This window comes from Cynocephalus volans, chromosome 15, assembly GCF_027409185.1.
Source record: "Cynocephalus volans isolate mCynVol1 chromosome 15, mCynVol1.pri, whole genome shotgun sequence".
Classification (NCBI taxonomy): Eukaryota; Metazoa; Chordata; class Mammalia; order Dermoptera; family Cynocephalidae; genus Cynocephalus; species Cynocephalus volans.
Genome location: NC_084474.1, coordinates 31222507 through 31250348, shown reverse-complemented (window position 1 = coordinate 31250348; position 27842 = coordinate 31222507). Strand labels below are relative to the sequence as shown.

The 27842-nt window shown below is 36.0% G+C and overlaps 1 protein-coding gene across 1 annotated transcript; it reads right to left on the bottom strand.

The window, feature by feature from the left end:
• Positions 1-4263: 4263 nt before the first annotated feature.
• Positions 4264-27546, bottom strand: PI15 (peptidase inhibitor 15). Its single transcript, XM_063080129.1, has 5 exons — positions 27274-27546; positions 8425-8543; positions 7284-7416; positions 7047-7162; positions 4264-4399 (listed from the first exon to the last, which is right to left on the bottom strand). The coding sequence occupies exons 1-5, from the start codon at positions 27544-27546 to the stop codon at positions 4264-4266; spliced, it is 777 nt and encodes a 258-aa protein (XP_062936199.1).
• Between the last annotated feature and the right edge of the window lie 296 nt (positions 27547-27842).

The following is a 27842-nucleotide window of genomic DNA, read 5'->3' as shown; positions in this document are numbered from 1 at the left end:
ACATTACCAAGCTAAAAAATGCCTTAAAAAATAAAATTGATAACTTCTAAAAATATACAGTTACATTATGTAACACCTAAATGATGTTGGACTGTTAAATAAAAAAACAGAGTTCACTGGCCTATTTTTAGTGAAGATTAATTTAATATAGACATGTATCAGTATTTCTGAATCAGGAATTGAGTGGATAACACTTTTAACAATGAATAAAAGGAGCATTACTAAAGCCATTAACACCAACAATTCATTTAGCACCATATATTTAGCACCAGAGTAGATACTGATGGCTCACACTTAATAAAAACTTTGCTAAAAAACCTCAAAATTGTAGCAAGGATTTGGTAATTGTAATGTGTTTTCAGCACCATTAACCAGTGAATTATTAAACTTTCTAAGTTTCTGACTGATCCTCATTAGTCAAAGTAAGACCATGACAATTTTTAAAAATCATTCTGCATGTGTTTAAATGTCTTCACTCACACATATAATTCATAATACAAAAATAATAAAACTTATAAAAGTTAAGGTAATGTTAGACATTGACAGAAATGTAACTTTATTCTCCCTAAACACTTCAGTAGGTGAAGGCTTACATTTAGGTCAAGATTTGCTGTAGATCACTTTTTTTTTTTTCAAGATCACTTTGTAAAGTGATACTGTAGAAAATAAGGCATGTTGGTACACAGGGGGAAACGTAACACCAAAGTCTAAGCATTACTTTTCCTTCATGGCCACATTCAAATGATCTGTTTAGCCTGTGCATTTATTTAATAAGCAGGGTCTGAATACAAAACACCTAAATTGGCTTAAAAAGGTATTGGGTTTACTTTCATAGATATTATAAGTTGATTTAGAAAGTCACATATAAATGAGAAAAATATATATTGTTTCAATTCAAATATTCTGAGTAAATTGTATTGTTTGAACTTGCACTAGTGTTTGGTCAACTCTGTGCTAAAGCTGTATGGAATTCTCAATTGAATGTTTCCATGAATGTTTCAAATGAATGATACAGCACTGCCAAATGAAATTCATAGGGCAGCTCTCATGGGCCACAGACGTGGTGATGCTGAGACTATGAACAGAAGAAAAAACTCTAATAATAATCGTTTCTTCCACATTTTTAAAGCAAGTTTGTCTGTTAAAATCAGGAACATAAACACTGTGCCTACACAACTGGCAGACAATTCTGGAAAGAAATCCATTGGTTTAATGGCAAAAATTGAAATTTTTTTTTTCAGTCTTTTGATAACAATGAAGGCCAAAAATATTGTGACAGATATTTTTCTTTTTCTACTGAATAAGGGGTAGTACAAAAAAATCTACACCATAGAGAGGATCGATGCTGTAGAATATGCATGCCAGTTACTATTTCTTTTGAATGAAACCATTCCACATGAAAACTTCTATACTAACTACTTAAAGCTGCTCTTATGAAATAGCTTATACCCAGATCCTTTCTGTCTCTGGGAATTACAGTGAGAAATAACTATCCTAGCACCACTGTTGAATGCTGTGAAAAATATGACACGGTGTGTTTATATTACCAAACTTTCATTTCCTCAACCTGTAAAATAAAATATTTCACATGGCCACTTTATATGACTAACATTAAAAAGTACAGATAGGATAACAAATACACCCATTATATTTTCAGCTGAGTTGTTAAGTTATAAATGAACCGGTAGTTCTAGTTGTGTTTGGAAAGAACCATTATGAAAATGTAATTTATAATTGTGTAGGTCCTAGTCTTAATTTGGTATGTTTAATGATTTATCTGGATTTTGGTACCTTTAAAGCTTTATATTTAAGACATTTTTGACTTAATAAAGCATAGAAAGGTGAGATTCCTCTAAATTGTTGAAATTCTAGACTTTTTAGCTAATTGTAAAAATCCATTCATATAAATATTTATTAAACATTCATTATGTTACAGCCACTATCTAAGAAGCTTGGATAAATACAAAGAATTAGATACAGTTTCTGCCAAAGAGGAGCTCATGAGAAGCAATTTTGCCTCAAATAAAAGTTTTACGATATTAATGATATTCATAACTTTCTATTAATATGGTAAATTTACCTTCATAGAAACCTTGGTGAAATATGAAGCAAATATCACTATTTTTCTTGAGAACTGAGAAACCGACCTGCACAAGCAAGCCAGCAACAGAACTGGAACTAAGAACAGTCATCTTCTATTCAATAGTACCTGCTACTGTTTCTGTACAACTAACATCATAAAGTTAAGGATGGAAACACTTTCTAGATAAGTGAAGCAAACATCCCACTAATGGACTTTCCTTCCAATTGCTTGGATATGTTAGATGAAAGTTGGACTGGGACCTAAGTTATATAATTACTTTTGTTCTCCACTTTATTCCCCCAAAGTATTTATTTTTAATCGTCTATATATGTACCCACAAAGGCAGAATAGTATGACATCAAATATTTTAATCACCATGTTCAATTTGTCAAAGTAATCAGGCCAGTTATTTGTCATCAAGTAGACCCAATTTCTAGACGGTGGAGTCTTTGCCCATTGAGTGGATTTGATGAACTATCTGTCATCTTTCAATGCATCCACCTTAAGAAACTGCAAATGTATATGGAATTTTAAACAAATCTAAAATTTGCACTCTGGAAGTAACTTAGTTTATGTGTCCTATAATTCTATGGAAGCATTATGTAATCTGAATAAAAGACACACACACAAATATTTGAAATGTAATGTGTTACGTGTCTTTACCCAGATGTTGTATTCTCCGCTCTAAAAGAGATTTCATGAATGAGGAAATGTTGCATTTCCAAATCACATAAGTGAAATTTCTGTAGCAACTTTGCTTTGATTTCCATAATCAAACTTAATCAAGAACTGAAAATTCTTCCTCTACAGAAACAAGAGATAAAGTTTGATAATTAGTCCTTGGAAAAACATCTGAAGAGGGCCACTTTAACAAAATCATGATTGTATGTGGTATGCATGAAGGATCTTTAATATGATACTCAAAGACTCAAGATGATAAGTAGATTGATTCTTACCAAATAATGATGAGCAAAACAGTGAAGAGATGGAGATGTCCTCAGCAACCCATGCATCTCTTTCTGGAATCATTCGCCCCCTGCTGACAGACCTGAAGATGTACTAGACCCTCAGGATAAGCCCTTCTAAAGCTCTCACTTGGTCTTGCTGTGCAATTGCCCTATTTCTGTGACTTTTCATACCTGTCCCCTAAATCTGACTTCTCTTGGACCTCATCATTTTTCTGAGGGTCTTGCTTTCTAGCTTTTTAAAGTCACAACTATATATTCTGCTCCAGAGATCTCTGGTAGTTGTTAATTAGCTAAATTTTCAAGGAAATCAAAAGCTTTACATATTACACAGCATTGTGTTCACTTCCTCAAAACTACATGAAGATCAATTTGTTAAAAAAATAGGTTTAGAGCAAAATCACTAAGCTGCATTATTTCCTGAATATTTTGTGAGCTTCCTGAAGGCAGGAACCATATCTAATTATCTTCGCATCATCAGAACATACCCAGCAGGGTGCCTTGCATGTACTGAGCACTCAACACGTGATTACTGATTCAATAAAAGGAGACTAAACAAAAGGAATGATTTGAAAACTTATATAAGTTGAGTATATCCTTTGGTGGACCCAAATAAAATATCTCCAGAATGAAATCTATGGCTGAGTAATTAAATTATTATTTCCAGATATTACTGAGTGTTATTTTGCAAACTATCAGTTTGTGAGTGCTGAAGATGTCCCACCACCTCACATATACTTTAGAATCTTTTTTAAAATTTTCCTCAAGTTAACTACTGAATCATATTATTATCTATGTATTACATCACATATTAAACCTTTATGTGGGTCTATATACATATACACACATATATGTATATGTGTATATATATATATATATATATGCATACACACATTACAAATCAACTATAAATGTTATTCCTTAGGAACATAATAATATAATTCTTTTGGAATGAAAGTTTTGGAATTGGATGCATCAACTATGTTATTACTACATATACAATATTTTAATTTAGGCTTAGAGGTCAGAAAATAGAAACGGATGTTTTAATTATCTAAAAAAATTAAACAAACATACCAAACACTAATCTATACAAATGAATACTAAAAGGAAAACAAGATTATTATAAAATATGTATAATATGTGCAAAATTCAATATATATATATGCCTATGATTCCCAGAAAGCATTTTACTTCCTGGAGGAAAAGATAAGCTTATTTAAACCAGTACAGGTAGTTTGATGTTACTCCTGGAAAACACAGATTATCAGTACAAGATGCCCCATAACTTGGAGGGCAAGATGAACATGGCACCCCTACTTTATATGGTGCTTCTCCAATCCAATTGCCCCTAGAAGGGAAAAAAGATAGCATTAGTTACTTTCACCCATTTAAAAAATTAGATTTTCCCTAAGCACATGCTCACATATACTGACATGTGGAATTATTGTTGAGAAGTTAAGTTTAGAAAAGCACTGACATAGTATATATCTTGGCTTTTTAATATTTTCTCTCTGTGTAAGTGAATTCCATCTTGATTTGCAGATAAGAAGTGAGGCCCTGTGATGCATGATGACAGAATGAGTTATGGGATGCCAGGGTCATTTCACTTACTGTATCTGTCTCCTTCTAGAACAGCTCCTAGAGCATATAGTCAGGCCACATTCATTTAAAATTACTCCTCTTAAACTCATGCTAATGCTCTTCTAAGGATGGTTAAAGAAAAAAACTTAGGCCAAAGTTGGCCATTTAGGGTAGTTAAAAACAGCCATGATGCCTTACTATTTTTTAGTGCTTTTAATTATCAAGGAGACGGTAATAAATATATTTTAAGTAGCTCAGTGATTAGTAACAAGAATACTAAGAAACAGCAATATAGACAACAATGTGAAATAAATTGAATGATTAGGAGAAATTTTGGTTATAATTAGTAAGATGTCAGGATTGAAGGTAAAAAAAACAGGTTAAAATACTAAAATGTGAAACGGGTGGTCCTCCTCTTCTTTAAGACCTAACTAAGACCAAGCAATGACTCATAAAGTGTATGTAGAGGGTATAAGAACTTATTAAACCAGTTGAAAACTCAGACTTTTCTCTGTAAGAAAAATACAAGAAAATCTGTCTATAAAATGGAAAGCTTGCTATTTAGCTACCCATGTTACAAAACTAGATGGGATTTTAAGACTGCCCACCTCTATTTAATTTATTCTACACTCTAAGAATAAGCTTCCTCCAGGATAATATATTGATAATGTCACATGCTTGCTCAAAAGACGTTCAAGGGGATCCATTCTTTTATGAGTGTAACTCACTCCTTTATCCTAATCTTGTCCCATTTTATACTTGTAATCTCTATATATATATATTTACCCAAAGCTATAAAAATATATAAACCCAACCTATGCTATCTTAATTTCATATTTTACTATTTATTTTACATAACTTTTTGAAATTATAGAGCACATATTTTTGATAACAAAACTTAGAACCTTATTATATGTAAATTTATTACACATTATATTTTAAATTTTTACATAAGTCATAGTTTTTTATTGAATAGAGGATAATCATATTCAAAAGTAAATCAGTCAATTGATGTAACTGTATAATTCATTCTTTGGTTTTGCCCTTTTCCATATAATTCTATCTCTCTTTCTCTCTTTTTCTCTCCTTCCCTTCCTCTCCTTTTTTTTTCACTGAAAAGCAATTAGCCTTGAGATAACTTCATATTGGCACTGGAAAAATTATACTCAGCTACCAGTCAGGATTTTCAAACTTTCATACTTAACTTCCAGAAAAAATTGATTCTTCATTATAATTGAAATGTAGCATGTTAATGCAATATCTTAATCTCTTGGACATATAAGGCAATAATATATTTCATCAACGATATTAGACAATTCTAACCATTGTCCAAAAACAGAATAGTTAAATGAGTGGAACAAAAATCTCTTTGACCAGTTGGGTACTACTTAGCCTATTTATCTCAGGGAGAAAGGGTAAAGGCTTAACAGAAAAATACAATGTGTGAAACTAAAAATAGCAAACAAATGCACAGTTTTAATGTCTTTTTTACAATGCGTAAATAGCCTACTTTCCAAACCTTCTCATTCTAATAATTGTGAAGAGGGGCCATCGGGAAAATCACTATTTTCCTAACTTTGCAAAAACACTGCCACTGGCATACTACCATATAAATGAGTAATGCAGTTATTTGCAAAATATTTTCTCATTCCCTTCCCATGCTGGAATAGCTGGAGAAAATCTTTGTTTGGGACTTACTTTGGAAGACACCGAGAGTGCCATAAATCCTTTGCACATTTTGGTATTTATTCCAAATGGGAACAGAATTGTGTATAAATATTTTAACATTTTATCATCTGAAGTTATTTTTTATCAAGAATGCATTTTTATCAAATATTGACAAATGTTTATTTACCTTCCTATTTTAAAAAATGTTCATAAATATGATTATATATTATACTCTGATAAATTTGCATAATGCATTTTATGTATGTCATAGGATAAAATTACTGAATACTTTTTAAGCTAAAAAATAAGAAAAGGAAGAAAGGATTCATTTTCAATGTTTTGCTTTCCTAGTGAAAAAGATGAGCCAACATTCTGGTACTGATGGATATTGTGGTGTTGATAAATCCCTAGAAGATTCTTTTCTAATTCCTTTAATACAGCTATTAAAAGCTTGTGAAGTACAGTGTTAATTTTACAATTACCATGACTAAAGAAAGATGGTAAGAAAAAGTTAGTAAGTGCCCATGTGTCAAATTGTTTTGCCTACAATTTTAAGCTAGAATCCCTGTCCTTGTGAAAAGAAACCTATTCATTTCTTTAGGAATATGGAAACGATGGCGGTTTGAGGATTAGAGGTTCTCGTAGCTAAGTCTTACTCATATAATTTACCTGTCAAAAATGCATACTAGACTGGAAATATTTCACATCATTAAAGGATCCAGGAAATAACTCAGCCTGGTACTTACTTTGGGGCATAGTTGCATACCAAGTACACTGCACGTCTCCATACAGATCCCCAAACATTCATGTTCTGGCATGTATGAATTGCACATCCTATCCGATTGGAAGTGGCCCAAACCATCTGTGACAATAAACCAATATATCATTATTGAAATCAGAACTAAGAAAATGCATGTCTACCAAAATAATAAGAGTAGTTGTTTAAAGTATGAATCAAAAATTAACAAGGCAATTGAAATAACCTGTGTATAATGTGTGCACATGGGACCAAAACATCTCATAGGACATCTGGGGTTGCAGTCCTGGGGATATGGAAAAGCATAATCTTTCACTTCATCATACCATGGCTTGACCAGCTGGAGAATAGAGCGATATCTAGATATCAAGAAAAAAAAGAACTTAGAGTACGCACTGGTAACACATAGCGGACTCATGTTACATTGTAAAGTAAGTGTTCTTTTTGCAGATTATGTGTGATGATCCAAGAGCATATCCACCTCCCACAATTACCATCACCACCTGGTAGAGTCCTCTATTCCTCCAAGTAGGGTAAAGCATGAAAATACCTAGGGCTGGGGCAATTGATTCTATACTTGTCTAAGCATATGTCTGGTGATATCAAAAAAAAAAAAAAAAGAAAATGCAAATATTTCAGGAATCATGAATATCTTATTTAACCATTTCAAAAATTCCTTCCAACAAAATTTTATAAACAATCCAAAATTTGATATATAAAAGTAGTCACAGTACAAGAACTCAGTGCATTTTCCCCTTAAATCTGAATCACTTTAATTTTAATAATAGCACACTTGATTTTCCTCCCCTATATGGAAGAGAATGGGTCTTTGGAATGTTGGATAATGACATTCCACAGCTGTAGAAAAATTGTCCTATCAATGGGAACAGCTTTTCCCATAATTGCATATACCTGTATATATGTATGTATACATGTATATAATAATACTTTATTTATGTATTTATTTACATGCAGATTTATACAACTATGGGAAAGTTGTGTACTTGCGCGCGCACACACACACACACACACACACACACACACACACACACACACACACACACACACAAACAGCTTCCGTCACAGTCATGGGATTTTTTCCTGAGGTGCAGGAGATACAGCACATTCTTAATTCTTTCGAAGATTCTGTGAGATCAATGCAAAATACAAGCTAAGGGAGGGTGTTCCAAGTGTGAAAGGGGAAACTGCTCTTATTAGATATTCCTAGGCCACACAGCAATGCCTGTTATATAGTGAGCACTCAATAGATATTTGCTGATGTTACTGAAAATTAGTGTCATTTCCTCTTGGAGTCCACAGTTAACAAAGTCATGTGGATGAGCTGCATCCGTGAAACTGCTTCCTACCTTCCAGTTCGTACAGACAGATTTTGGCCCAAAAATCTCAGTAAGTAAGAAGGTCCATGGTCCCAAATGCAAGTAGCTGCCCAAGCCTCTGCAGATTTTGCAAGATTTTCGTCCCAAACCTGTAGGAGCAAAAAACCCCTCAGCTTTACTGGGTTTGCTGGTAACAAAAAGTAAGAGGAAAGAAATGAATAACGCTACTATTTACTAGAGTTCTTTCAATTATGGTTCCTGAAGACTCTTTTAACTAAAAGAAAGCAAATTCAGACTTCTGTTATTCAAAGTTCTGTAACGCAATATGATTATACTGCAAAATAAATATTGTCTTTACAGTGTCGTCTATAACCAACACCCGGATATCAGTTCTGGTAAACAATAGGTTAATAAAAATACCATATCCAACTGTAACTTCTCATCCTGACCACTAAAATTTGAATCCAGCAAGGTAAATTGATTTTCCAAGAGGTCATCATCATAGACCAAGGAGCCATGTTATTTATATATTTTAAAAACAAATATGACCTTGGGCCGAGCCCGTGGCGCACTTGGTAGGGTGCTGCGCTGGGAGCGCGGCGACCCTCCCGCCGCGGGTTCGGATCCTATATAGGACTGACCGGTGCACTCACTGGCTGAGTGCCGGTCACGAAAAAACGACAAAAAAAAAAAAAAAAAAAAAAAAAAAAATATGACCAAATTTATTCAAATTAACTTACCAAAATTAACAATTTCTAATATTATATTGCAACTTTTAAAGGTCAAACTATATTACAGCAGAATAAATACCATGGAGCCTTTATATATAATATCGTTTAAATCTTTAGTAGTAATAATAATATAAAAATTTACATTCTTAGTTGATATGAACTGGAAACAAACTATGATAAAATAACTTGACAATGCTATATAAGGTGTTGTAAATATGTAGTACTTTAAAAAATATTTCCTAAATTATTTATAATATTTACATATTATTCTAACAGAAAAATTGCATTCAATTGTGACTAGACAGTGGTAAATGGCATATTTTAAAAAGTAAGACCTTATAGAAGGAAGTGACTTCTACAATTACTCAAATTTAGAGCTTCATATGAGAAGATCTACAGATGTCCTTCTACAGATCTTTGTTTTCCTACTTTTCATAGTCTCCCTCATTTTATCATTCTTTTGGTGACTTACTCCTCCCTCAGGTTGTATGCAGCTAAGCAAGGGTCAATAGCTACTGTAGCTATGAGCTTTCAAGCAAACTCATGGCACTCTTGACCATAACACTGAAAAGGCTTATTTTCCCCAAGGATAATTGGTTACATAGATTTATTTAATACAACAATGTATTTAACTGAAAGAAAATTAATTTAGTAACTTCGAAATAAAATAAGAAAAAAAAATAATAATAGATGAACTCTTCAAGAGACATTCTCACCCCGGGAGGTCATGGCAGCTATCCTCAAAAGAGATTTGTTAGTCACTCAGAAATTGTTTTATCTAATATTGGATTTATCTAATATTTGTTCTCCTGACCAAATATTAATGAAGTATGAATTTATGAAATATTGATTGCTCTTCACCACAATATAAAATAGGATAATTAATTCACAGAGGAATTTCAGATGGAGCAGCATCAACAAATTATGTCCCCTAAAACGTTCTTAATTTTGGTTAATTAGGAAAAAAATCATGTAAATATTATTCACATATTGTACTAAAGTGTGCATGCAGATCCATAACTGCTGAAAACATTCTCTTATAATCCTATGCTAAAATGTCAGCACTGCATGGCACAAATAACACTGACCTGAAAATCGAGGATCTTGTGTTCTGACCTTAATTCTACCGCTAAGATCAACTGCAACTGAGGACATATTAATTATTATCTCTGTCTCCCAGATGACTCATCTGTAAAATAAGGATGTTGGATGAGGTCATCTCTAGGGTCCCCTTCATCTTCAGCCTTTCATAACTTACATACACTTAAATAAACCCAGCACCAGAGCAAGGAAGATCTAAGCTGTGTTGGCCTGTGACTTGCTCAGTTCTGGCTTTTTCCATACAACAAAGAGAGTAAACCTAGATTCTTTTCAAAATAATTTAAAATGTTTAGTTATTCACCATCTATATGTATATCAAAACATGATGTCACATATCTCAAATATATACCATAAGCAATAAATAATTAAAAATAAATAAAAAGTACTTAAGGCACAACAATTTTAAAGCTAATTTACTATATGTAATCTTATCTTTGTACTCATTCATATAATTAAAAACTACTGGGTATGTTACAGAGGTAAAACAAAAAGTTCATGCCTGAAAAATAATCTTACAAGAGCATCCCTTGCAATTTATAAGCTATAAATTATATTATAAGGGATTTTGATATGAAGGAAATATGCTTAGCATTACTGAGGCTCACATTTTTATGTGTGTCTATGTACAAACATTGTAAATAAAATTTTGAAGAGGATAGTTACGGGGGAGGAGGAAGAACTGCTTTCTTTCTCTCCCTGAGTTTACATTTAGGGGACTAGGTGGAGGGATTTCTGCCTGTCTTCATGCCTGACAGGCACTGGACGAGTCCCACACAGATAGCATGGTGATTTCACCTCCACCTGGGAAACAGGATTGACTGTCCTCTGATGCCCACTGCAGGGGAAGTTGCAAGGCCCTGTGGTCTTTCTTCCTTTTTTGTCTCCGGGCAGGACTCACACCCACCCTCTGGAAAAAGGAAGGTCCAGCTTGAGTTGGGAGTTCTGAAATTTGGGAATTAAATGATACATATCCTTTGGTAATTGCCTAAACATTTTACTTAATTTGTAAATTTCTGTATCTTGATGGGCAATCTATCTAATGAATTTCTCTGAGCATCTGTGGTATTTATGATTTTAATATTATATGTTACAAATGTATCAACAGAAGAACGAAGGAAATAAGTGTGCTCTTATTTCTATGGAATTCCTAGTAAATACACAAAATACTATTATCTTTCATTGGAAAGACTGAACACCTGATACTTATTTAGCTTTTATTCAACCAGCTTCAATACTGTCTTTCTAATTCTTACCCCTCTAAACAGAAAGATACTTTCACAGATAATTTGCTTGTAAACACTTAAAATCTTGCCTCCTAAGAATGAGGCAAGAATTAAGAATATTATACATAAATTTTCCAAAAAACATTTACAGGATCCCCTAGAAGTTAGATATTATGATTTTAAATTAGATAATTCACAAAATAAAAATGGTTTACAATGGAGTCAGAGTGTGCGTATGCCCTATTGCCCCACGTTTTGTTTTTTTTCCAGACTCTTTGTTATTAAGAGCCATTTAGTTGGTCATTGACTGATTTATCTTTGGACTAAAATATTCAGTATGAGCTATTTTTCCTATAAATAAAGTTAGACATAGTTTGAGCTGGACACAGAACCTCATTGGTAAATCTCACAAGTTGAAACCACATAATCAAACTATGTTATGAGAGATACCCAGAATTCAAACAGAAATCATTTAAATATCTAGAAGAATTGTGACCCCAAGAGAGAGTGGGAATATGAAAAGAATGCAGGATCCTCCTCAAGTTCAGAGCTCTTTAGAGCTTAAACTGAAAGTCAAAGAATGTTGCTGCATGGGAGAAGGTGGCTGGCTTTCACAAATAGACAGAAGAATTAGATAACGAGATGAATCCAACCCAGATATAAGGCTGTCTTATCAACTGTCCCTTAAGATTTGGGACCCACGACATACTGGCAGCCAAGATCAGGAAGGACACGGTAACATCTGAAACTCCCCTCTTAAATCCCAGCCGGTATCTCTGGCCAATGAGAAATGTAATCAGACTGGAAGGCAACCCTAAAATGTATCTGGAACTATGTCCCTAAACTTGTTTGAGATGACATTTTTTTTTTCCTTAAGTGGGTACAATCTTTTGACTCCACAGATAAAAGTTAAATGTAGAAGCGTTTAAAAGGATCAAAGTTAAAGTTAAAAATGATGAAGATTTTGGGGTAAGGAATCTGTGCTTATTTGATATCACTAATATCTGTAATGGTTAAGAGAATGTGACCTACTACAATAACAAGTTAGTCTCATATTTTCAATATGTAATATATAAATGAATAATTACTTGAATTTGTAATTTTAAGTTGAAAATAACAAAATCTGTTAAATTTTTAAAATAATATTACAAAACTTAGGAGAGCTTAAGAGTAACTGTATTTCTTAGACTTATAACTTGCCTAAATATATGAAAAGGATGATTACCAATAAGTCAATTTAAGTACTAATAAAGAAAATCAAATATATTAAATCTAAAAAGAAATTTAATTTGTAAGTTGTAACAAACATTAAATAAATGTGATTGTTAAACTTGCTAAATTTATAAAACAAGCCAAGAAATGAATAAATTGAAGCTAAAAGTTTGAGGAAGAAACGAGAATATTAATTTTGAAAATTAAAGTGACCTCTGAAAAATCTATTCTGTGCATAAAAACCATCTTATCTTCAAAGACATAAAATACTAAAAATATTACACTTTGAATTTTTGGAGGTAGGTTTATAAATTGGTTACTGTCACAGATGTTGTGATAGTAATGGCATTGGAGATAGTATGGCTTGTTCTATAGACATGTATTTCCTTGGACATTTATGTGGTCATTTCTCATATATTTAGATAAAAAGTATTTATGTAGATGGCTTTTGGTTTTGGTTTTGTTTTTAAAAATAACTTAGCTCAAGCTATTTGATCTTTTCCCTAATCAGATTGGGAAAAGAAGACTACAGAAGTGAGAAACAATCATTAAAAAAATTAAGTGATGACAAAATTATTTCCCTTGAGGGCAGCCAAAAACTTTAAGACACTTCAAGGGCATGATTGCTGTTCTGTTTTAAAATCAGTGGGTTTATCCTCATTAGGTAGAAATGCTTGTGAAATGGCCAACGAAGGAAACTGAGAGCTGAATTTCCAAGAGCCAGTGTTAAACCAGACGGGAAGGTAGCAGTGAGTCTTGGTCAGGCCTGGGGAGGAAGGAGTTGGGGACAGAGGAAGAGAAAGGGCTTCTGTGGGGAATTTTTTTGTACTGATTGGATTAATTAAATGATGTTAAAATGATTTGACTTGGTAAGAATAGAAGGAGAGGGTTAAAGGAACCTGATTAAAAAACAAAGCAACATTCCCCCCTGCTTCAATAATAACTATAAAATATAAACCATATTCTACTAAAAAATCTCATGGTGGGATCCTCAGGATTTTTTTAATGTTTAAAACAAGATAATGAAGACTTCCCTTAGGTAAGATGACTGCTATCTTTCATGTTGGTCATTTATCTATAAAGTGATGATGTAAGGTGCACTTTTGGGGGGGGGCTCTGAACTGTAGCAGCATAAATATCTTAAAAACAAACAAATTTTAAAGAGCCCTCTCGAGACTTTTTCTACTCTAACTACTGTGCTATTTTTCTCCTTCCTTTTACAATAAACTCCTTAAAAGAGTTGACTTAACTGGGAATCTCCAATTTTTCTTCATCCATTCTCTCTTGAGCCCACCCCAGGCAGGTTTCTCACCCCACCCTTACTCCACCCAAACTGCTCTTGTCAAGGGCATCAGAGGTCATTTCCTGATCCTCACCTTTCTGGGTTTATCAGCAGCTTTTTGGCATGATCCTCCTGGACACACTTCTATCCCTTTTTTCCCACATTTGCCTTGTGTTTCTCTGGCTGCAGCTTCTCCATGCTGATTCCTCCTCATCTCCCCCATCTCTGTGTGCTGGAGGGTTCCCAGGGCTCAGTCCATGTCTCCCTAGCAATGCTTCTTTTCTGTTTCATTTACATTCATTGCCTAGGTCACCTCTTTCAGTCTTATGGATACCATTTACATGCTGATGGTAGTATTTCATATTATATCTCTAGACCTCTCAGTTGAATCCAGACTAATTTATTCACCTACCTACTTTAAATCTCTATTTAACATGACCAAAATTGAGCTCCGGATATTCACAACCCTTCCCCTGCCCCTGCAAACCTGCTACTCCTGCAGTCCTCCTTGTACCGGTGGATGGCAGTGCCCTACTTCTAGTTCAGGGTCAGCAATCTGTGGCACATGGGCTGCACCTGCCCACTGCCTGCTACATACTATCCATGGTTGTTTCTCTGCTACAAAGGTAGAGCTAAGTAGTTGCAACATAGTTCATAAGGCCTGACAAGCTAAACATAAGTACTATCTGGCTGTTTACAGAAAAAGTTTACTGACCACTGTTTTTTGTAGCTCAGGCCATAAATCTAATAGAGTCATCTTTACTCTGCCTGTTTTCATAGTCTCTATCTGCTCAGTCAGCAAATCTTATTGATCCTACTTTCAAAATACTGAATATGCAGAATATAACCACTTATTACCAACACTGTTGCCACCATCTCGGCCGAAGCCGCAATCATTTGTTATCTGGATCATTGGAAGAGACTCCTAACTGAAGTGTGCTCAGTTCAGCCTTACTACATCAATTAGTGAAGGAATAGGTAAAAGAAAAATAGTCAGAACTTTGAGAAAGTATATTTAGATTGTTGGTCAGGACATCGAGGAAAGAAATTGCCAATGCTTTCAATCTATGCGTGATTAAATGTGCACTGTGAACCTATGCTTCACTCAAATGCTGTGAAAACAAGCTCTATATAAATATAATCAAATTCAAATGATAGGCTTGGGGGGATGGTGTGGCAATAAAAATGAGAAGAGCAGTATTAGATGTAAAATGACAAATGGCAACCGCAGCTTGACTTATGGGCAGTTACATTAAAAAAGAAAAAGAAAGAGAGACTTAGAAACTGGTAAATTTGCCCCACCTGATTTAATCAATTGCTGACACATAAGAAGTTGGCTCAATATTTCTAAACCTTACTGCTTCTCAGGATAATGTAAAAAACTGATGTGTATGTGAAATCTATCAACTTTTACATGTTGGTAAATCATTTTTTAAAATGTAAACCTCTGTACAGTTTAACACTATGAATATAAACTAAACACGCCTGTTAGTTAGAGAGTTGATAGCAGTTTATGACCTCTGACTTAAGGTATCATTATCCCCATTATACTTATACAGATGGGTTTTCTGTACTCTACATATCCATGGATGGTGGCAGGAAAGAGTGACTCTGGAACTATCTTTGCCCCAAACCTCCTTACAAACAAACTTACCAAATAGTGACTGCTGTTTTGTCCTCAACAATGAAAAAATGCAAGAAATGCAAGTTCGGTATTAACCATTATGAACCTAGGCAATTCATTCATTTAGGCAGCCAGTAAATGAAAATTATTGAGAGACGCTGGGTGCTGTGAATTCAACAGTCAGCAGGGCTGACATGGACTCTGTCTTAGAGTGTAAGGGACAAACAGATGATAAAAATACTGCAAGAGTGAATAATTGCAAATTATAATACATTATATAAATACATGATTATAGTGCATATAACACATTATTTGAAAAGGTCCAAAAGAATCATGAGCTACCTAAAATTTTACTTCCTTTGAAATTTTCTTAGTCAATCAAGCACATTCCCAGGTACGGATCATTTCAGGTTGCAGATATGTATGGCTTACCCCTAGTGCCCACATGTTTTTTAAAAGTATATACCAAATGAATATTTAAGTAAAATTATGTGATAATATGAAATTATCCCTGGACTAACTCTTCTTTTGGTTTAACCTATTAATTCTTTCAGTATATAGCCTCTTGACAAATAAGTAGATATTTAAGCCACATAATATTTTCCTCAGCTCAGTTTTGAGTCCTGAACCATGATTCAAGACAGTTCATAAAGCAGATTTTATAGTTCTCACCAGGGAAATAACTCTAGAATATTTTGAGGAACTTCTGAGAAGGCAGAGGCCTAGCCCAATCCTGGATATATCAAATCATAATTTCAGGTTTAGTGACCCTGAATGTGTAATTGCAAAGTGCGTCTATCCTCATGGGAACTCTAAATGGCTTATTAATTGAGATATCAAATGTAACACGTGGGAGAAATACGTACATAACTTTCTGAAAACCTTAAAAAAGACAAAAATTTTAAAAAGTAAGGCAATCCCTCTTCATTATTAAAACATTAAGTTTGCATTATAAACACACATTTGACCTACAAGCAACGTAGTACATGAGAATGTGAATCGGCAGGAGAACATGCCACCAAATCTTGCAAAGCTAACTTTAGGATGCATTCATAAAAGTAGAGCAGCTGGAGAGCAATTTGTCAGCTCTACCCTGCACTGGTCAGGTCACATCAATTCCAGGCACCTCACTGTCAGAAGACTATACACGTGTTGGAACCCAACCAGGGAGGACAACCAGTGAAGGGCATTCCTTGCTCAGAGCCACATGGATTCCAGTTCCCAAGATGATCTAAGTGGCAGCATTCATGGGTGCACGTGCAGGAAGGGGCAGTCATAGAGTGCCTTGATTTTCTATCTCCTCGATGACACAAGTTCTTACCTTTTCCAGGATTTTCAGAAATCAAATACCTTTGTGTAACTGAGAGCCTGTGCTGGCAATAGTCTGGAAGGGAGAGATGATGTGTGTAGGTGTTTAACACAAAAAGGCCACAAAAGAGGTCAGTGAGTGGGAGTCAAGAGTCGATGACATGGAGTTTTTCTTCCCTCTTAATATCCGTTCTAAGACTGGAAGCACTGTCATAATGCAAAATTTTCCTGCATGGTTTCCGAAGAATAGAAAGAGTACAGAGAGAAAGATTTTATTCCATGTGAAGAAATTCTTTCTAATATTCAGCGATGTCCTCAGATGAACTGCATGTAGAAAATTCTCTATGCATTAGCTCAAGAACGGGAGAGATAACCACATGCAGGGGAGCATGCATCGTACTGTAGTTTAAAGCAAGGACTTGTTGTGAGGTAGAACCATGTTCTTATCATTTTGATTTACTTGCTCTCTGACTTTGAGAAAGTTACTTACATTGCTCTCCAAGCTTCAGATTCCCCACCTCTTAAATGAGGAAAATCGTTCCCATGTCTCAAGCCTGTTTTGAGGATTAGGTGAGATAGTGACTAAAAAATACTTAGCATAGCTCTAGCAGGGTAAGGGTGCACTTAATGGTAGCTACTGCTAATATCAGGGATTTGGGAATGGTGATGGTGTCAGTGAACCAGAAAGTCACCTAAAACAGGAAATGGTGTGAGGTGCACTTTTGATCACATTATCTGGCAGCCTGAAGTTTGGGAGACATCAAGCATTAATCTCAGCTAAGCAGGCAATCAGCTAAAGTGAAACAGATAAACTCTGAAGCAAATAAATAATTAAAATGAAAATTGCATAGAGATAACGAGGAGCCTCCTTATAGATAGTGGAAGGCAGAAATTAGAGAACATCTTAGAAGTTTTAAAACTTATTAATTCCCCTCCTTAAATCTCTCTTTAACATATGTTTTATCTTTAAATTTTAAGACCAATTGTTAATGGATTCTAGCAATAGTCCTCCTTTCCAGGGACATATAGTACCCACGAGCTATAACTTAATACTGGAATTATGAGCCAGGAAGACATTTTCATGGGCAGTCAATTCTTTTTCACCAACTCAGTGTTACAATATTCTAAAAACTGATTTCTTGATTGTTAAACAATCCTGTGATACACATGCAAACCCCATATCCTGCCATTGCCCACTTGACCAGAAGAATTCAAATGCCTTTCCGCCTACCTTCTGCCTGCTCAAAACATGATCTCCTTGGAATGCAGAGAGACAGACTTGGTAGAAAGTTCATATTTAACTAAATTATGAAATATAAATTTGATGCACTTTTTGCTAGAAAAAAATATTTTGTCCTTAAGTATCATTTTTGGACTGTTTCAGTTTGGAGTATGTAGTGTGAAATTTTAAGAAATTTCATGAAAAGTTTAATCTAAAAACACAACTTGTTGGGCATTCTTCCATACTTGTGTCAAAAAAAAAATGCTTCGTACCTGATTTTAGAAGCTATGGATAACATAAAGTGGAAGCATTCAAATCCCTTCCCTCCAAATTTCAGTCTAGTATGTATTTTATGCCAAACATTTTTCTTGATCAGTTTAAGCTGTAAGTTGTTATTTTCCCTGTCATCCTCCCACGCCATTCTTCGGAAATTCTCAGACAACCAAACATCTCAAGTTCATACTATTTACTGGCCACTGAGTGATTATTAAATGATCTTCAGGTATACTGAATTCATGACACCAGACTAGCCAGACCAGTCAACTTCTATGTTTTTGAAGTCTTTTGATTAGTTTCCAAAAACATCTTATCCTGAGTGTTTCAGGAGTACTGGGTAGGCCTAGTACTACCTAGGCCCCCGAAATAGATTTGGATGAGTGGTGGCTAGCACTTATTCTTTAAAAAAAAAAAAAAAAAAAAAAGGTGTTTTCTTGCAATTCCTAGAATTCCTAGTAGATTCCTAGACATAAGATCAGTCATCCGTGCTGTCTCCATGACATTGCCCTACCTCTGTTATGCAAAGTAGTCCCTTTTGACTATAAAGCATATTCCCATCCAAAATTCTTTGTATTAGAAGAATGTTCCCTCCCACACACTAGCTGCTTTCCTCAACCTTCACAGACCTGTACCCTGGACCATAAACCTGAGGCCACTTAATGGCTTCCTGAAACCTACTCTTTATTTTGTGTTCTCTAATTCAGAGAGACTTAATTGTCCTTGTGAAAAATGAAGGCGTCCTCCCTGACTGCCTCATCATGCAAGTGGTCATTGATTGTACCTTAAATATTTCTCAGCTCTAATTCACTTATCACGCTCCTATCGCCTTAAACTTAATTGAGGCTTCAATTCTCTCTCCCCCCGAGTGTCACAACAGCTGGGCCCCCTGTCTTCATTTCTGCCTTTCTCCAATCCTTCCCTCACCCTGTGGCAGGAATAACCTTTCTGAAATGCAAATGTGATTATGTAACTTCCCTGCTTAAAACCTTCAATAATTTCCCTTGATCTTAGAACAAAATTTAAGCAAGTTGCTGGGTGCCTTTCCCGACTTCATCAAATATCACTTTTTCTTTTATATTGTAAACCAAGCTACACTGAATTTTTATTCACGCCTTCAGAGTGCCACGTTCCTTCTTAGAACACCCTCCTGCACTACTTCCACCTCTTTCCTTAACTCCCTCCTGTATAACTTTTACTTATTTTTTATATTTAATATTTAAAACAGTTCTGGAAACTTTCTCTGCCCTCCCACCCCCAGTCCAGGGCTGGGCTAGGTCTCCCCGTGCAATCCCACAGCACCCTGTGTTTATCTACTTTAGCACTCAACACACTGCCTCGCCCACTTCCTTGTCTGTTGACAGTACTTGCTATCAGAGTGTCTCTTTGCTGTCCACTGAATCCCTCAGCCCAGTGCCAAACACATGAATTAATATTGCAGAATAAGTGATTGAATATTGGATGACTCTTGTCTACCAGAGCATCCGAGTCACACACTCAAACCAGAAAAAAGTGAAAAGACTTCATTCACTTGTTCCACAAATATTTACTGAGTATTGCCTGTGGGACAGATGTGATGCTAGGTTCTATACACAGCAGGGACACAATTAAATTATTTTTCTATGGCATTGTATAGGGTAGAATGTCATTTGCCACCAAAAAAGCAGTATTGAGTACTAGGAAATATAGTCACCGTATATGTGACCTACGTGTAACTCACAGCTTTTCTGTCTGCCGCCTGATGGTGATGTTCTGAACCACATTGTGTGCATGTTTTTGCAGTTGTACTTCTTAGAGCCAATATTGCAAATGGTGACAAACAAAATGTTCTTACCTTCTGCGGCTCACTGCGTGGAGAGCTGCACAAAAGGAAAGAGACTTCAAGGTTACTACCTTTCTCATTTATATACAAGTAATACTAAGCAATGTGCACCTGGAAGAAAATTCCTACAAAATGTGCCCAGTCTTCATTTGAAGCCAAGGCATGTAAAATGTTCTACATCCAGGAGAACGAGGAAGGCAGAGTTCCGAACGTGCTGGAGAAATGCCTTCCTGTCGGCGATCTTTCTCAGCTCACTGCTTGCTGGCAACTCTTCTCAGGAGGCCTTCTAGTGGTCATAAGAGCATTTGTTGAAGAAATTTAGGTTAGACACATGAAATTTCTCATGTTTATAACAATAAAATTGAGTTATTCTTCCGAAAGGAGAGGAAATTTTCCATCTGGGACAATACAAGCCTTTGCTAAAAAAAAGGTAAGGATAGACACCACAAGTGTTTAGTCAACTACTGAATAAAAAAAAAAAAGTAGTTTACATTGTCCACATTCTCTTCCACATGAAACTGAAATAAACAAAATCAGCATTTTTCTTTATTTCCAAGTCATAAATTATCATTCTAGGCAAATAGTTTATTGGCTCTTTATGAAGATGGGTTCATTTGTTCTCCACTCATTCATTTGAGTCTTGCTTTCTGTTACTTTAGTAACCTGCTGTGACTTGGTGACCAATGTTTTTCTCTTTTCTGAAAGAGTGTAAGAAGCCTTATTTCTTTAGTTCTGCAAATAATATTTGCAGGCACCAAACAAATAACATAGGCTATATTATCAATATAGCTGTTTTGGCTTCTTGAAATCACACTTTTTTTTTTCAGTTGCAAGGTGTTCAGTTTATTTTCATTACTGTCTTCATGCTGTCCCTCACTGCCTTGTGCCATTCTGCACCATGTGTGAAGACTGCTATCCCATGTGCCACAATCTGGTTCACTGTTCCTACCTGTCACTGGATGTATAGGTAGCTGTATGGCTCCTTCTTCCTTTGCCTAAAGAAATGGCATTGCTTACGCAGTAGCCACCACCGCTCTGGTCACATTCACTGCTAATATCAACTCCATCAACTGCCAGGGTCATCTTTCTATAATGCACCTCTGACTCTGCTCTAAAACCTTCACAGTCTCCCTTACTGCTTTTGTATTAAATAATCCTCAAGATTTTCTCGAACTCCTTAAAAACATGGCTGAAGTGTTATGGTTTTTCTCCCCTGGTGATTTTGTTCATGCATTGCTTTGCCTGCTCAAAAACCAGCCTGCCCCTTCCTGAGCCTCTGTCTCAAATACTCCTCCTCCAAGGAGCCTTTCATGATTTGCCAACCAGCAATTAACACTTCCTTCTTTGACTCCTCCATGGGATTTGTCTGTACCTCTTTTATTACGTCAATCTTAAGCAGCAGCGTATTACACTGAATTACATGCTTAGTGGGTTTTTTTCCACATTTGTTTTGTTTTTACTGAATTGTTTACACATTGAAGACAAAGATTTCTGTAGTCACTGGATCTCCTCTTTTCATGGAGGGACCTCAAAATTTTTAAAATTAATTTATTCAATTGACTTGAGTTCAGGAAACATCCTACAAATTTTACTCTATGTGTGAGTCTTGCAATTTCATTTTTGGGGGGATAATTGTAATTCAAAGAAACTAGTGTGGTTTGTGGTTTAGAGTCATGGTTTAAGCTGCCCTTAGGAAGAATGAAAAACAGCTGGTGTCCAAGGAGCTCTGGAAATTAGTCAATAAACTAATTGTAGAACAGAAGCCAAGAATAAGAAGTTTCACTTGTATATTTTAATTTCTATCTATATTATTATTTCTGTGAAAAGACACTGACTGTTTTAGAAAATTAAATATTTCAAATAATGTGTTTTTTACTAAAATCATGGGCAATATATCCAAAGAAAATATTATAGAACAGTAATATGAATGTCAACACTCTGGTGTTCAAGTTGCTTTTGCTGTATTTAGTCAAGTGTACGCTATCTAACATTAACCAAATACTTAAGGAAGACAAAATTAATTGTAGGGGATTTTTTAGAAATTATGAAAAACCTGTCTTTTAAATTTCAGGTGGGTGGGATACAAGATTATTATAAATGATGAGAAAACTATTAAAATACTTATCATAATATCAAAATGGATGCTACTTATAAACATATAACAATTCACAGGGATTTCAACTAAATTCAACAAATAATGGTTGATCACGCTATATACACAAGAAATTGTACAAGAAAATACAGATACAGTGATGAATAAGCACCGTCTCATTTGGCACCCTGAAAGCTTAAAGTTAGGAAGCTTTTGAGAAATGTGTAAATAACCATAAATCAAATTCAGCTGTGCTGAGAGCAATATGACCTACATGAAGGGCTACACAGTTCAAAAGAGGGAAAAGTCACATATTTTGTGGGTATAGGAAATATCAATAAAGGATCCTGCATTCTGATATCAAAAACTTGAAGGATAGGATTGTAAATAAAGGAATAAGTTCAGGAGGAGAAATTAGAGGGAAAGAAAACGGCATGGTAAACGGCTCAGAGAACTGTAGGTGAATGAGATTACAAATCAGATTGGTGCCATTACAAAAAACCTTGAGCCAAAGACCTTCCATGCGGCTCCCTTGGGTGATATCATCCACTGATGAGGATAATTTGAACACACAGCTGGTGACTCAGAGCACAAATATTTGAGAAGTAGTTACAGTAAGGGGTGTCCGAAGATTTTTACATGCACTTTTATGTTAGGAGCTGAGCTAGCTTTCAAGTTGCTCATGATCCATCCAAATCAACACCAAAATCAACATTAAACAGTTAAAATAAAGGTAACAGTATTAAGCTGAGATCTATATTTTTCATTTAGCCTAGAGAATTAAAGTCACTTACAGTTCCTGCTCCACCTCCAACCTATCTATTATACTGCACTTCTCTCCAAGTTTCTCTGGGTGGGTCTTTATGAGGGATCCAGATGAACTATTTCCATTGTTCCATTTACTCAGACAATCCCTCTAAAAGGATTTCACTAAATTGAGCACATTCAGTCCCCTCGTGCCTCCAGGCCTTTGCCCTTCCCTCCACCTGTCCTCCCTCATCTGTTAGTGGCTCACTCCCTCCAGGGCACTCTCAGGAGCTCTGCCCCAAACACCTAATCAAATAGCAAAACATCACCACAACCCACTTTATTTTTCTTCATAACCTTATCATCTTTCATACTATGTGATTTATTTGTTTATCTGGTTTATTGTTTGATGCCCCACCCAGGGGGCTGAGGGTGTTTGTCTATTTTATTCATGAATGCATCCCCAGTACTTAGAATAATGCCTAACATTAACTAAATGTTTAACAAATATTACATGAATAAATACATGTGTGAACAAACTATATGCATACTATGTACATGAATATTTGAAACAGTTCCTATTTTACTTTATAAAACTTACTGTCCTGACTACTGTTTCTCATTTCTTTTACTGAATTGAGGATTTATAAAGTATCTGCTATATAATCAGAATTGTATCTGGTTCTTACAAAATCAGTCATATATATTGATATTTGAGAAGAAAATAATAAGTGGGGATGACAAATATAACATGGATACTATAGGATTTCAGTTGGTATTAAAATGGAGATACCCTGACATCTCCAGGGTTTTCCCCTAATTGGGGCATTTGCTAGATCCAGCAAATGAAAAAAAAAAAAAAAAAAATGCTCCCCCACATGAGCATGGGCTTTGGAATAACACAGACCTAAGTTCTAATTCCAGCAATGCCATTCATTATTTCTACCACCTTGGCCTTGTCATAAGTCTGTCTGGGTCTAAGTGATTTCATTTGTAAAATGAAGATCACAGTCTTAACCTCACATGCAGACTGTGAGCTATCCAATGAGATCATCTATGGAAACAATTAGTCAAGTCTTTGGCACATAGAAGTATTAAATAAATGCATGTGGAATGAATTAATCCTTGATAAATGGGGGGAAACGTAACCAGAAAAATGTGCCTTGTTTCAACCTATTTCTACTGTGTTGTACTCGATCTAAGCCTTCACTCATGGTGACCTGCTGCCCTCAACATCATTAAAATAGTGAATTACACTACATATTGATTGGTTATTATGCATATTTTTTTTTTTTTTTTTTTTTGTCTTTTTCGTGACCGGCACTCAGCCAGTGAGTGCACCGGCCATTCCTATATAGGATCCGAACCCGCGGCGGGAGCGTCGCCGCGCTGCTAGCGCAGCACGCTACCGAGTGCGCCACGGGCTCGGCCCGTTATTATGCATATTATCATTTCCATTTTACAAATAAGGAAACTGGGTCTTAGACACATTAAGCAAATTACACAAGGCCCAACACAAACAAAGTACACAACACAGTTGGGATCTGACCCAGATGAGCTTGCCTCCAAAGCTGGCTCAGTTGTCATGCTCACCTTAGTCTGCATTGTCAGCAGAAAGTATATCCTGTATTAGTCAGTTTTCTGTTGCTTATAACTGAATACCTGAAACTGGGTAATTATAAAAAAAAAAAAAAAAAAAAAAAAAAAAAATTGAATTTATTTCTTATGGTTTTAGTGGCTGGGCAGTCTAAGATCCAGGAGACACATCTAGTGAGGACCTTCTTGGTGCTGTGCAGAGTCTGTGGATATGCAGAGTATCACATAACTAGGGCCAGGAAAGAGCATTAACATGCTTACTCGCTGTCCTTATAAAGCCATGAGTTCCACTCCCTTGATAGTCCACTAAACCATTAACCCATTAATCCAAGTGTTGGGAAAATAGAATAGTTTGGTTAGGACTCTAGCCTCAGGTCCGGTTGGGCATGGTTCAGGACATCCTTCGTAAGCAAATTGTGTGGGTGTGAGTGTGGGTTTGGAGTTGGTGCACAAGCACACCAATGTATCTTTTTAGTTTTGTTGCTATTCTTGTGTTCTTCAGAGAGAGAGTTTGTGAAGCAGTGAAGCAGGCTGGCTGGCAGTTGACTGCCTCGGGTGGCCACCACGTGTGCAGCCATGCTTTCCAACTTATGACTTCCAGGGATCTGTTTGCCAGTTACCTAGTTCATAGACCTGCGTGTGAGAGGTCTGGGGACCCAGCCTGGTGTGCGTGGGGTCTGGTGACCCAGCCTGGCATATGAAGGGTTTGTGACCCAGTCCGGACAATGGGCTTGAGGGCTCTTTGAGCTCCAGACCCAACCCTAGCTCTAAAATTGGCCCAGTAGGCAGGATAACCAGCAGGTAAAAGAGCACGACACCTGGCATGGTCATAGAGCTTTACAATTGGCATCACAAACAAGATTAAGAGCTCTACAATTTGGCATAGTTTGTGAGCAGGTTTCTGACATTAGCCCAAGTGCCACACCAAGAATGGATTAATGCACTCATGTAGGCATAGTCCTCACAATCCAATCACCTCTTAAAAGCCCCACCTTTGAAATACCATAGCTGTATTTCCCACTCTCTTAACACTGTTACAATGCATATCAAGCTTCAGTGAGTTGCGGCGGTCGGGGGAGGCATTCAATCGGCAGCATTCCCTAAACTCACAGTCTGGATATTATGCCTTTTTGAGTCCACATAGAATGTTATGTGTGTTTCTTTAATAATTAATTTATAGTAATTGTTAAAAAATATCTTTTGACATGTATGTCACCTTTTAGAAACACTTCATCTATGTGGGTAACTGTTTCTGTTTTTAGATCTTGAATAGGTTTTCATTGGGCATCTTTCACGAGAAGCTCATAAACACTAATGTTTATTGAATATCTATTTAGCTGTAGGCTCTGGCTGAATTACTCTACTCCTCAACTCATATATTCCTTATAACAGTCCTATGTGGCCAATTCTACTTTCATCCTCATATTAGAGATGATAAAAATGAAACACAGCGAAGTCATAAGTTCACACAGCTTAAATTCCAGGACTGAGATCTGAACCCAAGCATTTAGATTCCAGAGCCCATATTCTTAATCACGAGTCTATTTCACCCCTGGTACACCAGGACTGTCTGTATCTTCTCTTTCTTTAATAAATCCTAAGAAATATCTTTTCATAGAGTCAAAATGGTGCTTCTATATTCACTATGACTCTCATGTTTGGCAAGTCTATTTTCCTGTGATACTGGCATCTGTAATTAGTAAAACTTAAGAAGCTTATTTAATAAAATAGATATATTTAGATGCTGTTAAAGCCAAATTTTAGTTCAGCATTTATAAGAAGTTTAGTCTTGCCACTTCCCCCACCTCAGTTTGGAAGTACCATGTTGGTGGTCTTCATTGCCTTAAATAGGCTACGAGTTGTGCTCTTGTAAGGTTCTGGACCTAATAACCTTGCATAAATTCAAAACCAAAAATAAACTTTAAAAAGGCTCTTTCCTTTCAATACCAACTTAATTTTTTTCTACTTTCTAAGTAAAATGATTTAAACATAGAAGTCTATTTTTAAGAGAGAGCAAAGAATGTGTTCACAACGAGTTGGAACAGCGTGCAACTGCACTGGCTTCACTGTTATCTGAACGACCAAGCATTAAATCACAGGGAGGAAAAAGTCAGCATGTTCTCTTAGAATCCAAATTGACCAGCGTCAGTAAGAGCTTTGCCCAAGAAAGGGAAAAGACACCTACCCAGAGAATACATCATGCATATGAAACCTATAATTTTAAGAAATATTTTCAAGAGATGTTTGAGCTGATAGATATGGCTATTAGATTAAGAAAGCACAGAAAAAGTGGCATCTGAAATTAAAAAAACAAAAAAGTGGACCTTCTAAATGTGATAGATCAATATAACCCCTCTTACCTATGTTCCCTTCCATCAGTGGTTGGGGAACTCACAGAAGAAAAATCTAGGTAGTTTCTCTCAGTCTCTCTCTGTCTCTCTGTCTCTCTGTCTCTCTCTCTCTCTTTCTCTGATGGAGCACTACTTAACATTATTAGGCATATAAGAATCTTTCCTAAGTTAAAATGTGTAAGAAGCCCTTATCCCTTGACATTGACATACAAACACTCGTGGTCCCTCTAGGTTCTTCTAACGTTCAGTTTAAAGCTTTCTCTCTCAGAACTCCAAGAAAAAGAATTCCTCTTACCATATATTCCATGTTTGCTGCCGGTGGGAACACTTTGCCCCGAACCTGATTATGAAAATCAAGAATGGCGATCATGTCATTCTGCGAAATGTAGCGCTTCCGCCTGGCTTTGGGGGTATCCGCAGAATCTAGTGGTGCTTTTACAGCTGCTTCGATATCAGTGAAATTATTGGCTGGCGGGGATGAGTCAGTGGCGTTGGGTAAGACGACGGCACTTGCTTCACAGAGAAGGGAGAACAGGAGCGCACTGCTGACGGCGGAGACTGCTGTCATTTTGAGGGACGGAGAAGAGCCCACCGGCTTTACTTGGCTTTAAAGCAGAAAGGTACAGTTAGGGTCTATGGAAAGAAAACAGAGCCAGAGGGGATGAATTTACAAAGGCATCCTCTGAGAGCATGGCTTGATTTGACTTGCCCCACAAATCCAAACAAATGTTGAACTCAAGCCTGGGAGACAACTTATAGCAGAGTCCCTATTCATTTTGTTGAACGGTATGAGGCAGACCCCTAAAAGGAACTTTCTATAGCTGGAGAAAAATAAGCAGCATGACCACTAGCCCTAAAATGAAT

Excerpts from the sequence above, each read along its gene's own strand:
- PI15 (XM_063080129.1), bottom strand. The coding sequence starts at position 27,546 with ATGACAGCAGTCTCCGCCGTCAGCAGTGCGCTCCTGTTCTCCCTTCTC. Across the intron at positions 8,544-27,273 it reads CAGCAAACATGGAATATATG|GTTTGGGACGAAAATCTTGC; the intron begins GTAAGAGGAATT and ends TTGCTCCTACAG. Across the intron at positions 4,400-7,046 it reads GTATGCAACTATGCCCCAAA|GGGCAATTGGATTGGAGAAG; the intron begins GTAAGTACCAGG and ends TTTCCCTTCTAG.